At 52.4% G+C, this 16,786-nt stretch overlaps 4 protein-coding genes, 1 long non-coding RNA gene and 2 other non-coding genes across 13 annotated transcripts in view; 5 read left to right on the plus strand and 2 right to left on the minus strand.

The window, feature by feature from the left end:
- Positions 1-9,796, minus strand: part of LOC102931047 (zinc finger protein 154) — a 29,328-nt gene extending 19,532 nt beyond the window's left edge. For 3 of the 5 annotated variants that reach the window (XM_043537478.1, XM_037887407.2, XM_037887404.2), the window contains exons 1-3: positions 9,474-9,707; positions 2,300-2,357; positions 291-417 (exon numbers count right to left, since the gene is read on the minus strand). In XM_043537478.1, the coding sequence (XP_043393413.1) occupies positions 291-417; positions 2,300-2,323 (151 nt within the window). In that variant the 5' untranslated portion in view covers positions 2,324-2,357; positions 9,474-9,707. Of the gene's footprint in view, positions 1-290; positions 418-2,299; positions 2,358-9,473 lie in introns of all 5 variants that reach the window. The other 2 variants (XM_037887408.2, XM_043537479.1) reach the window with 2 other exon arrangements.
- Positions 1-16,786, minus strand: part of LOC102934530 (zinc finger protein OZF) — a 1,287,564-nt gene that overhangs the window by 982,179 nt on the left and 288,599 nt on the right.
- Positions 1-16,786, plus strand: part of LOC102930400 (zinc finger protein 501) — a 1,110,025-nt gene that overhangs the window by 832,523 nt on the left and 260,716 nt on the right. The gene's annotated exons all lie outside the window — the stretch shown is intronic.
- The window catches only part of LOC102937091 (zinc finger protein 135), a 426,373-nt gene that overhangs the window by 214,756 nt on the left and 194,831 nt on the right, over positions 1-16,786 (plus strand). The gene's annotated exons all lie outside the window — the stretch shown is intronic.
- LOC119564616 lies at positions 9,726-15,295 on the plus strand. Of its 2 annotated transcripts, XR_005223598.2 has the most exons (3): positions 9,726-9,803; positions 11,983-12,232; positions 12,826-15,295. It is a non-coding gene; the product is annotated as an uncharacterized LOC119564616 (long non-coding RNA). The 2 variants fall into 2 exon arrangements; XR_006287762.1 differs by lacking the exon at positions 9,726-9,803 and having other exon boundaries at positions 10,515-12,232.
- On the plus strand, positions 12,454-12,525 carry TRNAG-UCC. The gene has a single exon. It is a non-coding gene; the product is annotated as a tRNA-Gly (tRNA).
- On the plus strand, positions 14,256-14,327 carry TRNAG-UCC. The gene has a single exon. It is a non-coding gene; the product is annotated as a tRNA-Gly (tRNA).

Here is a 16,786-nt window from a genome sequence, read left to right on the forward strand (position 1 = left end):
GTGGCTCGGTGTTGGAGTGTTGGCCAGGTGCAGGCAGCTTCTGTTCTTTATGCCAGACGTGAATCCAAGTTTTGCTCAGCAAAGAGAAGACGTTGGACTCAGTGCTACTCGGCGCCTGGGCTCTGTTCCCAGTGCTGTGGGGCAGGGCAGGGCACAGCGCTGGGGTGTCTGTCACTGGCATGTCGGGGTGATGCTGAAACAGGGCAGAGTTAAGGTTGCAGTGTAGGGGTGGGGTGAAACTTAACTCTTCATTTCCCCCTTCTAAGAACCGAGGGGACGGGAACCCTTACCCAGCGAGGTCACAGTCTCATAGGTCTCCTGCATGACGTCTCGGTAGAGGGCTCTCTGAGCAGGGTCCAGCAGAGCCCACTCTTCCTTCGTAAAATACACAGCCACCTCCTCGAAGGTCACCGGCCCCTGAAAGAGAAAGAGCCCCCACTCAGAACCTGCTGCCCCACAGACAACCCCATGACTCACCGGGGAGGAAGGTCAATCACACGGGAGCTCAGGGAGACAGGCAGGCAGCAGAATCCCACTGTAACCCTGCACCGCATATTCTTCATAGGGATATTAGTATGATATAATTATATCACAGTTATGATAAATTTTATGCAAGCCCCTGTCCCAGGCTCAGCCCAGAGCCCTCTCCCACACTCCAAACCCCTCGGCCCCACCCCCCAGCCCAGAGCCCGCACCCCAATGCCCTGCCTCAGCCCGGTGAAAGTGAGTTAAGGGTGGGGGAGAGCGAGCGACGGGGGGGCGGGTGTCTCGGAAAAGGGGCAGGGCGTGGCCTTGGGGAAAGGGGCGGGGAAAGAGTGTTTGGGTTTGTGTGATTAGACAGTCAGCAACCCTAGCTGTTGCTCCTTGAATATTTTCTCTTTGAGGAACTGTCGCCTCTCCTAAACACCTTTTTCCCTCCGATTTTCTACACATGGGGCCTTACCTACCAGGTCTCTCTGTGCGTTGAACTCTGCTTTTTGGAAGTCCATTGGTCTTATTCTCCTGCTTTCACTCAGGTCCTTTCCTTACAGTCACAACGTCTACCATTTCATGATCACTTTCACCCAAATGGCCTTCCACCTTCAGATTCCTGCCTAGGGCCCGACCAAAGTCACCGTCCATTTTGGTCAATTTTGCCGTCATAGGATTTTTAAAATCGTCAGTGTCATGATTTCAGATATTTAATTCTGAAGTGTCACGGTGGTGTAACTGTCAGGGTCCTGACCCCAAAAGAGTTGGGGGGGGGGGTCACAATGTTATTGTAGGGGGGTCATGGAATTGCCACCCTGATTTCTGCGCGGCTGCTGACGGCGACGCTGCCTTCAGAGCTGGGCGGCCAGAGAGCGGTGGCTGCTGGCCAGGATCCCGGCTCTGAAGGCAGCTGCCAGCAGCAGCGCAGAAGTAAGGACGGCGTGGGATGGTTTTGCCACCCTTCGTTGCGCCCTGCTGCCCTCAGAACTGGGCCCTCTCTGGCCGCCCAGCTCTGAAGGCAGCGGCGAGGAAGTGAGGGTGGCGTGGTGAGGTGGGGAGAAATCCTGCCTGCACGTAACTGCACCGGGATGTGTCCTTACCTGTGTGTCTGCTGGTGAAAGTTCAGCCCTGAGCGGGCTTTGCAGCGTGTCTCAGCAGTCCAGTGTAAAAGGGAGCCCAGGCTGGTGGGTCAGGGGAGCTCAGTGGTACCCCAGGTCCACGTGGCATCCCCGGGGGGGAACCCGTCACACTCACTCACCCCCACCTTGCTCAGAGCACCCAGGAGGCATCGGGGTGAGGGGAGAAAGAGAGAGACCCTCACCCCTCCCAGCAGAGAGAGGGGGCAGGGGTCTTCACATTCATCACTCCCCTAATAGCCAGAGGCTGATATACAGAAGATGGAGACCCCCAGCCATGGGAAGGGACAGCCCCCAGTAGGAATCCCAACACTTCCCCCAATACCAGCAGCTGGCTATGTGGGGGGGTGTGGTGGCATCTCCCCCAGGCCGCACTGGTGGGTGCCCCCTTCATATGTCATAGCAACCTCTGACTAGCAGGGTCATGCTCCAGCATGGGATTGTCATACAGGTTCCTAGCCCTGCCCAGGAGCTTTGCTTCCTGTTCCATGATAGTGCCATTTCCTCCCTCAATGCCCATGGGTCTGCCCCTAGAATCTAGACCCCCAAGTCCCAGAAGGTTTGCCACACCCTGTCCCCCTCCCTCTCTCTCCCACCTCCAGACCAAACCCGCAGAAGCTCCCACCTCCGAGCTGGTTGTTGCCCCTCTCCCTCCAGCAGCGACCCACCAGCAACTCCCCCATAATCCCTACCTGAACGGGCTCCATGGCAGCCATTGCCCTTCCCTGTCCCACGGGAGGCTGGGATGAACTGAAAGAAAACATGGATGTTATTCTGCAGCCTGCCCGGGCAATAAGGGCAACTGGAGAGATTTCAGAACAGGCTTTAGTTCATTTAGTTCAATCTCATGAGGTTCGACAAGGACAAGGGCAGAGTCCTGCACTTAGGAAGGAAGAATCCCATGCACCGCTACAGACGAGGGACCGACTGGCTCGGCAGCAGTTCAGCAGAAAAGGACCTAGGGGTGACAGTGGACGAGAAGCTGGATATGAGTCACCAGTGTGCCCTTGTTGCCAAGAAGGCCAATGGCATTTTGGGATGCATAAGTAGGGGCATTGCCAGCAGATCGAGGGATGTGATTGTTCCCCTCTATTCGACATTGGTGAGGCCTCATCTGGAGTACTGCGTCCAGTTTTGGTCCCCCCACTACAGCAGGGATTGTGGACAAATTGGAGAGAGTCCAGCGGCAGGCAACAAAAATGATTAGGGAGCTGGGGCACATGACTTATGAGGAGAGGCTGAGGGAACTGGGATTGTTGAGTCTGCAGAAGAGAAGAGTGAGGGGGGATTTGATAGCAGCTTTCAACTACCTGAAGGGGGATCCCAAAGAGGACAGAGCTCGGCTGTTCTCAGTGGTGGCAGATGACAGAACGAGGAGTAATGGTCTCAAGTTGCAATGGGGGAGGTTTAGATTGGATATTAGGAAACACTATTTCACTAGGAGCGTGGTGAAGCACTGGAATGGGTTACCTAGGGAGGTGGTGGAATCTCCTTCCTTAGAGGTTTTTAAGGCCCGGCTTGACAAAGCCCTGGCTGGGATGATTTAGTTGGTGTTGGTTCTGCTTTGAGCAGGGGGTGGGACTAGATGACCTCCTGAGGTCCCTTCCAACCATGATCTTCTATGATTCTATGATTTCATAGCACGACTCCCCCCAGGTTCTTTCCCCGAAGACAGACGTTCTAGACTCTGCCACACAAACAACTGAAATATCCAAAACACACGTAGAAATGAGGGAGGGGGGAATTAATTACCCAAACATCTGTTGGGAAACGTAATATGAACAAACACAAAATGTTCAATGAGTCTGTGGAATGTACTGGCGACAAATTTGTTTCAGAAGATGGAAGTCGTAACAAGGTGGACAGCTACTTTAGACTGGATTCTGTCGAGCAAGGGGAAATTGCTTATGAATAGGGGCCTACCAAATTCATGGCCGTGAAAAACACATCACAGACCGTGACATCTGGTCTCCCCCGTGAAATCTGGGCTTTTGTGACCTTTTACCCTGTACTATACAGATTTCACCAGCATTTCTCAAATGTGGGGAGTCACAAGGTTATTGTAGGGGGGTCGCGGGATTGCCACCCTTACTTCTGCGCTGCCTTCAGAGCTGGGCGGCCGGAGAATGGCAGAGAGGGCCCAGTTCTGAGGGCAGCAGGGCACAACGAAGGGTGGCAAAACCATCCCACGCCGTCCTTACTTCTGCGCTGCGGCTGGCAGCTGCCTTCAGAGCTGGGATCCTGGCCAGCAGCTGCCGCTCTCTGGCCGCCCAGCTCTGAAGGCAGCGTCGCCGTCAGCAGCAGCGCAGAAATCAGGGTGGCAATTCCATGACCCCCCCTACAATAACATTGTGGACCCCCCCACCCTTTTGGGGTCAGGACCCTGACAGTTACACCACCGTGACACTTCAGATTTAAATATCTGAAATCATGACACTGATGATTTTTAAAATCCTATGACGGCAAAATTGACCAAAATGGACGGTGACTTTGGTCGGGTCCTAGGCAGGAATCTGAAGGTGGAAGGCAATTTGGGTGAAAGTGATCATGAAATGGTAGACGTGATGACTGTAAGGAAAGGACGTGAGTGAAAGCAGGAGAATAAGGCCAATGGACTTCCAAAAAGCAAAGTTCAACGCACAGAGAGACCTGGTAGGTAAGGCCCCATGCGTAGAAAATCGGAGGGAAAAAGGTGTTTAGGAGAGGCGACAGTTCCTCAAAGAGAAAATATTCAAGGAGCAACAGCTAGGGTTGTTGATTGTCTAATCACACAAACCCAAACACCCTTGCCCTGCCCCCTTCCCCAAGGCCACGCCCTGCCCCTTTTCTGAGACCCCGCCCCTACCACTCCAGACCCCCCTCCCTCTGTCGCTCGCTCTCCCCGACCCTTAACTCACTTTCACCGGGCTGAGGCAGGGCACTGGGGTGCGGGCTCTGGGCTGGGGGGTGGTTTGGAGTGTGGGAGAGAGCTCCGGGCTGAACCTGGGGCAGTGGGTTGGGGTGCAGGAGGGGGTTCAGGGTGTGGACTCTGGGAGGGAGTGGGGGTGCAGGAGGGAGTTCTGGGTGCAGGCTCTGGCCTGGTGGCACTTACCTCAGGCAGCTCCCGGAAGTGGCGGCATGTCCGGCAGCGGCTCCTAGGCAGCTCTGCGCACTTCCCCTGCCTGCAAGCACTGGCCCCACAGCTCCCATTGGCCACGGTTCCCTGTTCCCGGCCAATGGGAGCTGCGGAGTCGGCACTCGGAGCAGGGTCAGCGCGCAGAGACCCCCTGGCCGTGCCTCCTCCTAGGAGCTGCTGGTGGACATGCTGGCCGCTTCCGGGAGCGGCGTGGAGCCAGGGCAGGTAGGGAGCCTGCCTTAGCCCCGCTGGACTTTTATCAGCTTAAAATGTCCCACATTGGCTTCAGTAGCCTCTGGGAGATAAAGCCCGATGCTGGGAGGCTCCCGGCCAAACTGGGAGAGTTGGCAACCCTAGCAACAGCAAACTATCCTGGTGTGAAGGAAAGAGAGGCAGAATAGTGAGAGGCCTATGTAGATCCATGAAGAAATGAAAAGCAGAAGCAGGCAGGGACAAAATCAGAAAGAGTTACACCCAGAATTTTCCCCATCGACCTAGCTACTCCCTCTCAGGGAGGTGGAGAACCAATGCTCGCAGGTGCCGGCTTCCAGCTTTCCCCAGGAGCGCTCAACCCCCACTCAGCCTCAGGCCCTGACCTCACCCCACCCCTTCCCCCAAACCCCCACCCCTTCCCCGCATCTTCCCGTCCCCACCCCGCCTCTTCCCCACCCAGTTCCACTCCCTCCCCCGAGCATACCCCATGCCCCGCTCTCCCTCCTCCCTCCCAGTGCCTCCTGCATGCTGCAGAACAGCTGACCTGAGGCAGGCGGGAGATGCTGGGAGGGAGGGGGAGGAGCTGATGGGCGGGGCCGCCGGCGGGTGGGAGGCAGTGGGACTGCCCGTGGGTGCTAAGCACCCGTTAATTTTTTTTCATGGGTGCCCCGAGCACCCACAGATTCGGTGTCTATGCCAGTGGACGAATCCCTCCCATCATCATAGATAGCGTCTTCACTGAAACATTATAGCCGTGCTGCTGTCAGGGTGTAGCAGTGTCGCCGTAACTTAAGAACATAAGAACGGCCAGACTGGGTCAGACCAAAGGTCCACCTTTCCCAGCGTCCTGTGAACAGAACAGGGAGTCATCCAGTGACCCATCCCCTGTCGCTCATTCCCAGCTTCTGGCAAACCGAGGCTAGGGACACCTTCCCTGCCCATCCTGGCTAATAGCCATTGAGGGACCGATCCTCCATGAATTTAGCTCGTTCTTTTTTTTAACCCTGTTATAGTCTTGGGCTTCACAATATCCTCTAACAGTTCGCGTGTAGACATACCACTAGAAAGGGACATAAAAGGCAATAAGATAAGGGATCTCAGAGCGAGAGAACAGTGAAAGAAAGTTCAGGTCCTCTACTTAGTAGGGAAGGAGAGCGAATAATAGAGGGCATCAAGGAGACTGAGGTGTTTAATGCCAATTGTTTAGCCTTCACTAAAAAGATGAATTATAACCAGATACTTTAAACAATTATAAACAATGAGGGAGAGGGAACAGAAACCAGACTAGAGAAAGAACTGATTTAAAAATATTTAGGGAAGTTAGATGTATTTCAAGCCAGCAGGGCCTGATGAAATTCATCCTAGGGTATTTAAGGAACTAGCTGAAGCAATCTCAAAACCATGAGCAATTATCTTCAAGAACTTATGGAGGACAGGTGAGGTCCCAAAGGACCTATGTATCTATCTTCAAAAAGGGGAAGAAAGAGGCTGTGGAGAAATAAAGACCATCAAGCCTTACTTCAATACCTGGAATGATACTGGAACAAATCAATTTGTAAGCACTTAAATGACAGTCGGATAACAAATTATAATCAGCATAATGACAGGTTTCAGAGCAGCAGCCGTGTTAGTCTGTATCCACAAAAAGAAAAGGAGTACTAGTGACACCTTAGAGACTCACAAGTACTCCTTTTCTATAATCAGCATGTATTTGTCAAGAACAAATCATGCCAAAGCAACCATTTTTCCTTCTCTGACAGGGTGATTGATCTCATGGATGAGAGGGAAGCTGCAGATGTGATATATCTTGATTTTAGTAAAGTCTTTTGATAGAGTCCCACATGACATTCTAATAAGAGCGACAGGGGATGGATCACTGGATGATTCCCTGTTCTGTTCATTCCCTCTGGGGCACCTGGCACTGGCCACTGTCGGAAGACAGGATACTGGGCTAGATGGACCATTGGTCTGACCCAGTATGGCCGTTCTTATGTTCAGGTGGGTGCACCATTTGTTGGAAAATCATACAATAGATTTGACCTCCTGGTTTGACAGTGAACCATCAATAATTACAAATTATTGATGGTTCACTGTCAAACCAGGAGGTCAAATCTAGTGGGGCTCCACACGGGTCAGTGCTGGGTCTGGTACCATTCAAAATTTTCATGAATGACTTGGACAATGGACCGGATGCTTATAAAACTTGGGGCTAACACCAAGCTGGGAGGGGTTGGGAGTTCTTTGGGAGACAGGATTAGAATGGAAAACGATGCTGACACATTGGAGAACTGGTCTGAAATCAACATGATGCAATGCAGTAAAGAGAAGTGGAAACTGCTACAAACACACAACTACATAAGGGGGAACAACTGACGAGGCTGAAAAGGCTCTGGGGGTTAATTTGTGGATCACAGATTAAATCTAAGTCGAACATGTGACTGTTGCAAAAAAGGCTACTTCAGTACTGGAATAGGTTACCAAGGGAGGCCGTGAAATCCTCACCATTGGAGGTTTTTAAGAGCATGCAGGGATGGTCTAGGTTTCCTTGATCCTGCCTCAGGGCTGGGGGCTGGACTAGATGACTTCTCGAAGCTCATGCCAGCCCTACATTTCTATGATTCTACGCTGGGAAAATGCTTGGTCACTTTATTACAGAACAGATCCGACCCTTCTCACCAGGACTGTAAACTTGAGGGTTGTATCCTATGACTGGAGAAGTGCTAATACAGTCCCTATTTTAAAGAAAGGGGTGAGGGGGAGGGAAAGTGATCCAGGACACTTCAGGCCTGTGAGTTTGACCTCAACTGTATGCAAGGCCTTGGAACAAATTTTGAGAGAGAAAGTAGATAAGGACATAGAGTAAATGGGATAAAATACAACATGGTTTTACGAAAGATCGATCGTGCCAGACCAAACGGATCTCCTTCTTGGAGAAGATAACTGATCTTTTAGACAAAGGAAATGCAGTTGAACTAATCTACCTGGATATCAGAAGGCATTTGCGGCAGTTCCACATGGGAAAGTATTCGTTGAATTGTAGGTGTGGATTAATATGAGCATTGAAAGGTGGATAAGGACCTGCTTAAAGGGGAGATTATAAGGGGTCACAGTGAATGGTGAGTTGTCAGGCCGGAGGGAGGTTACTGGTGGAGTTCCTCAGGGAACCGGTCTTGGGACCCGTCTTATTTAACATTTTAATTAATGACCTTGGCCAGAAGTGCCAACTTTCTGAGTTCCCGGCGCGGTGCTCGACTCTTGCTCCATCCCAGGCCCAGGCCCCACTCCACCCCTTCCCACAAGGCCCCACTTCACCTGCCTCTTCCTGCCCCAGCTGATGGGGGGGGGGGGGGGGCTGGCCAGCCCCAGAGCATCCACAGAGTCAGAGCCTATGACCTTGGCACAAAAAGTGGGAGTGCGTTAAGAGAACTTGCGGATGACACAAAGCTGGGAGATTGCCAAGACAGAGGAGGACTGGAATATCATGCAGGAAGACCTGGATGACCTTGAAAACTAGAAATGAGATGAAATTTAATAGTGAAAAGTGCAAGGTCACGCGCGTAGGGACTAACAACAAGAGCTTTTTGTTATAAGCCGGGGACGTATCAGAGGGAAGCAACAGAGGAGGAGAAAGACCTGATTGTACGGGTTGATCACAGGGTGACTATGAGCCACCAACGTGAGGCAGGCAGGAAAAAGGCTAACGCAGTCGTAGGATGCATCAGGCGAGGAATTGCCAGTAAAGACAGGGAAGTGTTAGTACCATTATTAAGGCTACGATTTTGTCGTGAATATTTTTAGTAAACATCATGACCAAGTCACAAGCAATTAACAAAAATTCACTCAAGCTGTGACCTGTCCCGTCCCCCCGACCTGCAATGGCTGGGAGCTGAGGGGACCCACCACCCTGCGGGGCTGGGAACTGGGGTGGGGGGCCGCCACCCTGCAGGCTGGGAGAGGTCCCCCCCAGCACCCATGGCGGCTGGGATGCTGCAGGGGTCCCCCACTGCTGGCAGTGGCTGGTCAGATGTGGGGCCCCCCAATGTCACAGAGGTCTCAGGGATGGAGAGCCACTTGCGGGGAACCCGCCCCCCCAAGAGCCTCAACATTTGTACCGTGGACACTTGCGTCCCTGTGCGGACACATTGCCAACCCCTGAATAGGGGAGAAAAAGCCCCCCCCGGATCTGAAGGGATTTTATCTCCACATTAAATCAGGGCGCGAAGGGCTTGCCTAGGAATGGTCCATACACACCCAGGCCCGAAGCCCAGCTCTGTGTCCAGCTTGTCTCTCCCCCCAAAAGAAGCTGGTCCAATAAAAGGGGTCCCCTCCCGCACCCTCCCTCTCCAACCAGCAGCACTGGTTCCTCCACCACCTCCGGCTTATTTGTCATCCCTTCCCTTCCTGCCACCTCCCTCCGTTTGCTCCTGACCGGAGCTGGACCCGGGGGGCTGTGAGGTCTGAGGGCCCCCCCAGCTCTTTGCAAAGAGAGGCACTTCCCTGCCTGTCCCCAGCATTTCCCCCAGGTCCCTCTCACTCACCTGCAGTCTCTGGCTCAGGGGCTGGTCCCAGCTGGAGAAAGCCGCCCCCCCACCCCCCGGCTGGGCAGGGAGGGGTTAATGGCTCCCCCCCGCACAGACCCCCGCGGGAGCAGCGTCTTGCATTGCGCAGCCCGGGAGCTGCCCCCGGGTTTCTGTTCTTTGTTCCCCCGGCTTCCGCCCTGGCTGGTTCCTGCCAGCCCCGGCGGCTCCAGCCCCTTCCTGGGCAGAGCCCCGCGACTCCACCCCGGGCGGCGGCCGCGCTCCGTGTGGACGGGACCGAGCCCCGTTCTCCGCCCCTGCCAGCCCCGCGGCCGCCGCACTGGAGACTGGGTGAGGGGGTGGGGCTGGGCAGGGGAGGGCTATGGGGGTGTCTCTGTGAAGGGAGGGGCTGTGAGGAGACAGTTCTGGGGTGACGCTGTGAGGGGGAGGGGCTAGGAGGGGGAGGGTTATGGGGGTGTCTCTGTGAAGGGGTGGGGCTGGGCAAGGGAGGGCTATGGGGGTGTCTCTGTGAAGGGAAGGGCTGTGAGGAGACAGTTCTGGGGTGACGCTGTGAGGGGGAGGGGCTAGGAGGGGGAGGGTTATGGGGTGTCTCTGTGGGGGGAGGGGCTGTTGGCAGGAGGGTCCATGGGGGTGTCAGTGTAAGGGGAGGGGCTGTGAGGGGGAGAGTTATGGGGTGTCTCTGTGAAGGGGTGGGGCTGTGGAGGGGAGGGTTATGGGGGTGTCATTGTGAAGGGAGGGGCTGTGAGGAGACAGTTATGGGGTGATGCTGTGAGGGGGAGGGTTATGGGTGTCTCTGTGAGGGGAGGGCTGTGAAGGGGCGGGTTCTGGGGTGTCTCTGTGAGGGGGAGGCTTATGTGGTGTCAGTGTGGAGGGGAGGGGCTTTGTGGGGGCAGGGTCCATGAGGGTATGACTGTGAAGGGAGGGGCTGTGAGGGGGAGGCTCCATGGGGTGTCTCTGTGAGGGGGAGGGGCTGTGAGGGGGAGAGCTACCGGATGTCTCTGTGAGGGGGAGGCTCCATGGGGTGTCTCTGTGAGGGGGAGGGGCTGTGAGGAGCAGGGTTATGGGCTTTTAGGGCACTGCAGAGCCCAGCATGGAGCTGCCACCCCTACAGGGTCCCCGGTAGTCACAAAGGGGTGTTGTGAGGTCACTGCCCCGTCCGGCCTGGGGTGGGGCAGGGCCCCCGGAACAGCCCTGTGGCGAGACTCAGCCCCTTTGGGGACTCACTGGCTGTGGAAAAGCACTTCCAGGAACTGGGATTCCCAGCTGCAGGCAAGTGTCCGGCAGAAGAAGGAGTAGATGCTTTAGGAAAGTCTGGGTGCCTTGGATCGGGGGCGGGGGGGAGGGTTTTCAGCAATCAGTCTGCAGTATGGCCAACCCCAAACGTTCAAAACTCACGAGATTGGCTTTAAAATCATGAGATGACATCAAAATAATCGCTTTGGGGGGGTCTTTTTATTTGCCTTCTGCTTGCTGAGCTGTTAGCGTGCCCTGGGGTCCCGTTTGGTAGCTTTCTCCACAGCCAGGAGGGCTCGAAACTTACTTTTTCTTGGCGACTGAAGGCTGAAATCATCACAGAGCCAGGTGACTCCAGGAGCTGGGGCTTTGCGGAAAACAATCATTCTCCTGAAACTCGTGGCAAACTCCTGAGGTTGGCAGTGCTGAGTCTTTATTCTCAGGGATTCCCCAGAGCGCTGCTCAGACAAGGCTGAAGTAGGGAGCAAAACCGCTGCCTTTCCCAAGGGTTGGCTCAGTGGCTCGGTGAGCAGCAGGGTGTCCCCAGGACCAGTCCAAGCCTGAAGGCCCCAGGAGGCAGGGAAGTCGCCTGGCTCAGGCTGGGAACGCTGGCCCCCAGAGAACTGGCCTGGCTCCCTTCTCAGCAGCAAAGAAGTCAATTCCCCCACCCTGATAAGTCAGCCTGGAGCTAAGGGCAGAGCTGGGGGTGTCTCCTTTCACTCCCGCTGGGGAGTGCGAGGTCCCGGGGGCCTTTTGGAACTGAATTGGGGACACCAGCCTGTCAGAACTGAGAGCTCAGGTTCCGACTAATCTTTTTAATAATCTGATCTAATCCTTCAATCCCAGTGTCACCATCAATAGAACTGTGTCCGCCTTGTAGGTTACCAAGGGTGAAACCCAACAGCTCTTGGAATCCAGGAGAGGGGAGATGAATCACTTGTCAGAGTCACTGCGCATAGAGGAATCCTGTTGTGTTACAATCCTTGGGTCCTGGAAAAAACAAAGTGGAGTCCTTGTGGCACCTTAGAGACTAACAAATGTATTTGGGCATAAGCTTTCGTGGGCTAAAACCCACTTCTTGAACCCACCACGAAAGCTTATGCCCAAATACATTTGTTAGTCTCTAAGGTGCCACAAGGACTCCTCGTTGTTCTTGCTGATACAGACTAACACGGCTGCCCCTCTGAAACTTGTGCCCTGGCGCCATGTGGCCATTTCCTTTCCCTCCCTTCGGAGAAAAGTTTTGTTATTTTGCACAGAAACGTTATTTCCTCAGGAGAGACCCAGGAGCGGGAGCTGCCTTCATGTCCCACACACCCACTAGCAAGTGACGGACGAACACGTGTCATGGAGACGAGGTGGCCGTCCCTGTTAAAAATCATCTCTCTTCTTCAGCTCAGTGACAGCCTGCATCGTCCCCGATCCCGGCAGAGCCCCAGGCCTGGAATCAGCAACACACCCCTCTGGAGGTAGCAGGAACAAACAGAAACATTTGCTTTAAAAGGCGCTGGCTCCTTCCTTCTCTGGTAAGATTTGTCATGATGGGAATTTATCTCCACGCCCATGTCCCTTCTCTCAGACGAGGGATGAGTGTGGGGCCCCCTCCCCATCTTTCAGTCACTGTGGGAACCTGTCTGCTCAGAACTGACAGGTGGCTGCCGGTCCATCCATCCTGCTCAGTACATTTGCCGGCGTGAGTCATTTTGCTAGGACATGTGACACCTGGGAGAACACTTTTTCACCAGAGGCATTGGTGGTATAGTGGTGAGCATAGCTGCCTTCCAAGCAGTTGACCCGGGTTCGATTCCCGGCCAATGCAGGGATGTGTTTTTGCCTTCTCTGGGATTGGTTGAATGTCAGTCACATTGTGTGATAATCACATTGTCAGTGGAATGAGAGAATTCCTGTCCCAGATCCCAGCAGGTCACTGAACGCACAGCGGGGGAGGCAGGGGATGGGACTATGTAGTGAGCGGCAGGAGTCACCCTTGTGTCACTGGAGAAAGTCAGAAACCAGAGGAACGTGCATCTGTAGCTCCTTGTCTGGGTTGCACCGTACTCAGGCATGGTGCAACCAAAAGTGCAAATATAAAGTTTAGTGACAGTTTTTGCTGCTACAGATTCTTCTGTGTTCCTGTAATAATACCACAAACCAAAGTTCAGCAGGAATGTGGACACAGGCCCTTCCCTCAGCCTGAATCATCCCTTATCGCCACAGAGCCCGAGGACTGGAATGAGCAACATCAAACCCTGCTGTACATAGCGGGAATAAACACAAACATTTACTTTAAAAGGAGCTGTCTCCGCTAAGGGTTGTCATTCCGGTCATTTAACTTTGTTTCCCTTCTCTGAGGGGAGGGGTGGGGTTGGCGACACTGTTATGCTTATAAGAAGCACACGGGATCTTTTTCAGGGGAAAAGGCAATATGCCGGGTTTATTGAAGATCCAACAATCAGCATATGCATTTAATTACACCCCCCCCCCCCCACACACACACACTGTCCCACTAGTCAATGTTATAGTTACCAGTACAGAGTTGGGATCGATCTAGTGGCCAGCTAGGTTGATCACGGGTAGGGAGGAGTCGGGTTCTGTCGGTCACGATACGATGCTCCAGGGAAGTCTTGGCAGGATGAACCCAAAGTTTCATGGCAAGGCACCCTGTTTATGTAGTGATTTTCCTTCACTGGGGCCGATGAGTTTTGCACCGTCATGCTGTAATTAATTGTTGTTTGACGAGTGCTTGTTTTTTTAAATTGAACTTTTCATTCTTTATTTTGTTCTTTTATCAAGTCTTTCAGGGAGTTATCCCATGCTGGTTTTGATCACCGCTATCTTGTCCCCATTGATAGGTGCCTGTCTCATCTTTAGAGTCGTTAATCTGCCCTCTTCTGATATCTCAGTAGGGGTGTGTTGTAGCCTCCTGGCGCTCTTGGGGTCTGGCTCCGGTTCCTCCCTCGTACATCTGGTTCAGCAATGGCCTTCACACTTATCTCGTAACACACATTCCTCATTCACACACAAAACAGAATTGATTTACACGGAACATTTTGAACAGGAACATCAAATTGCAATGCAAAGGAAAAACAATCATTGCATTCTTTTACTTATTTTAAAATGCTAAACCTACAGCAAAGTGGTGACCTTAAAAGGTCTGTTACTGCCTTGAAATCAGCCCAGACACAGATTCCCGCGGATGTATCTTTACCAAATGGCCCATTAGGCCATTCCTTACCGCTATTCAAAAAGGGTGGCTGGCAGGATATGATTAAATCATACACCAATACATTTCATACATGCTACGTTATTATTTTTATTATTTTTTATTTTTTTATGCTTTATTTTAAATTATACAGAATACCAACATAAAATCCTACTCCTACAACACCTCACCCCGGGATGTAGCACACCTCTCCCCATCTTTCAGTCACTGTGGGAACCTGTCTCTGCTCAGAACTGACAGGTTGCTGCCTGTCCACCCATCTGGTGTGCAGGAATGAATCATTTTACTAGTACGTGTGACACCTGGGACAGCTGCTTTTTGCAGTTGCATTGGTGGTATAGTGGTGAGCATAGCTGCCTTCCAAGCAGTTGACCCGGGTTCGATTCCCGGCCAATGCAGGGATGTGTTTTTGCCTTCCCTGGAATAGGTTTAATGTCAGTCACGTTCTCTATGTCCCAAATCCCAGCAGGTCACTGAACACACAGCAGGGGATAAGACTGTGCAGTGAGCTGTAGGAAGCATCCTTGTGTCACTGGAGAAAGTCAGAAACCATGGGAACATGCATCTATAGCTCCTTGTCTGGTTTGCACCGTACTCAGGGGACAAAGTGCAAATATAAAGTTTTGTGACAGTTTTTGCCGCTACAGATTCTTTTGTTTTCCAGGAACGATATCATACTGGAAGACAGGATATTGGGCTAGATGGACCTTCGTCTGACCCATTAGGGCCATTCTTATGTTCTTAAAAATGGTGCAAATAATCGTATCCTTCTAGAATGTAACTTTAGCTTGTACTCACCTTAGCAGTGCCACTTAAAAAAAATTACGTAACACAAAACTTTAGACACTCTGCAGATGAAGCTCGCTTATTTTCAAATTGTATTTTTAGTTATAGTTGTAAAGTAACTTAAAATTCGTATGAAAGTAAATGCAGTTCCAAGTATGATACTAATACCAATGATGGGGTGAACTATTAGTGAGTCACGTACATGATTGTGATCGGTAAACCTAAGTGCCAAAATAATTCGAAAACTAAATTCCCTTTCTTAATAAAGGAGAAAAAACCTTAATCGCATATGTTAGAATTAAGTAAATATGTTTTTTAGTGGAGTGAAAAACAATTGACTAAAATAGAGGTGTTAATGGCAGAAACATTGAGTGTTTCCATTAGAGAAAGTAAGCAGATTTTATTTATTTTTATTTCTCTCTACTAAAAATAGTGTACAACGTATCAAACGTGTGTTTCTGAGGTCTGCGTTAAAGCTCCAGGACTGATACTTCAAGGTTTGGGATTGGGAATATCTTGCTGTATTAGCTCCTGATTGCTCTAAATTGACATAGAAATTTAAAATGTGGCTTTAACTGGAGTTTGTGTAGATTGTTCTTTCTTTATATAACAATTAGATACAGTGCTTCTGTCAGCTAATTCCTAAGTAGTTATCTGCAACAAAACCCTAGAGTTTTCAGGTGCCTAAGTAGCCCCTGGAATCACAGTTAAAGTTGCCCCCCACTCTCCAAAATCGGAAACGGTGCCCCGGTGAGCCAGGAGTGGCCGGAGGGCTGTGGGAGGCCGTGGGCTCTGGCAAGATGCAGCCCAGTGTGACAGAACAAAGCTCGCCCGGAGCCACAGGCCAAGTGCCAGGCGTTGCAAGCCACAGAGGTCAGGGTGGCAATGCACATAGACCAGGCCACCTTTACTTCTTCGCGGCTGTGGGCGGTGGCGTTGCCTTCAGAGCTGGGCACCCAGCCAGCCCCGGCTGCGATCAGGCTGCCTGCCAGGGCTTAGTTTGTGCTGAGGCTGAACTCTGGCACCTCTTTCAATACAAACGAAGCACTGAGGGGTAGGCAGTGGGGCCTGGGGGTGCTGGGGGTGGGACACTGATAGGGGTCAGGGGTGAGGTCAGTGTAACTTCCATTACTCAGAGTGTGGCTCATTCCCACCCCAGAGCGAAGTCAGTTATACTGACGTACCCGGGAGCGTTGACAAGGTCTTGGTCAGTGTATAACAAAAGAGACCTTTTCATAAACGGGAAAGGGAATGACGCATTAGTTTGGGAAAATGCGACAGTCACTTTCAAAAGCTTGCAACCGTAGGCAAAAACCCCACCCCACAGGGCATTGGGCAGTGTCCTTTGCCTCAGTTTCCCACCTGGCATTGGGAAAGTCTGACAAACAAACGCCCATTTAACACACCTCACCCCTGTCCCTCCATGGCACCCCACTGGCAATTGGCTGTACTTGGTCCGTGCAGACCCAGCGTTCAGAGGTGTGTTCGCAGGGCTTCACCTCCCACCTCAGAAGTCTCTGGGGTTGCTGTGCAGACCTGTCGTGCTCTGAGGGTCCCCTGCTTAACCCCGGTGTTCAGTGATTTCAGCTCTTCGCGATCGCACTGGGCAGCCGGGAACCTCGCTGCCAGTACAGCCGCTGCCTGGGCTTTCCTCGCACCCCTGTCCTGACGCCAGGTCTGGGACAGAACCCCGAGAGGCGCGTATCAGTAATTCCGCTCTGCTAATCACTGAACAGAAACAACAACTCTCCCTGGAGGGTAATCAGCTTTGCCTTCAAACACTGAACAGGGAAAGGTCAGAGCATATCTTCAGGCACAAGCCACCTCAGCAAACAGAAACACCTGTCATCCCCCCACCTTTTCCCTGGCATTTAGCATCCCTCTCCCCCTGTTCAGCGAGTCAGGCTCAGTTTCGGGCGACCCCCTCAATCAGTTGTCTGCAGTCCAGTAAAAGACAGAACCTCACCCCCCTAGCCCCTCCATCAGGGCAGGGTAAGGAATCTCTGCCGCCCTTTACTCATGCAATAAGGATAACAACATCTCAGTGATTTGTAACCCAGCGCCAGACAAA

The sequence above is a fragment of the Chelonia mydas genome, chromosome 28 (assembly GCF_015237465.2).
Source record: "Chelonia mydas isolate rCheMyd1 chromosome 28, rCheMyd1.pri.v2, whole genome shotgun sequence".
NCBI lineage: Eukaryota > Metazoa > Chordata > Testudines > Cheloniidae > Chelonia > Chelonia mydas.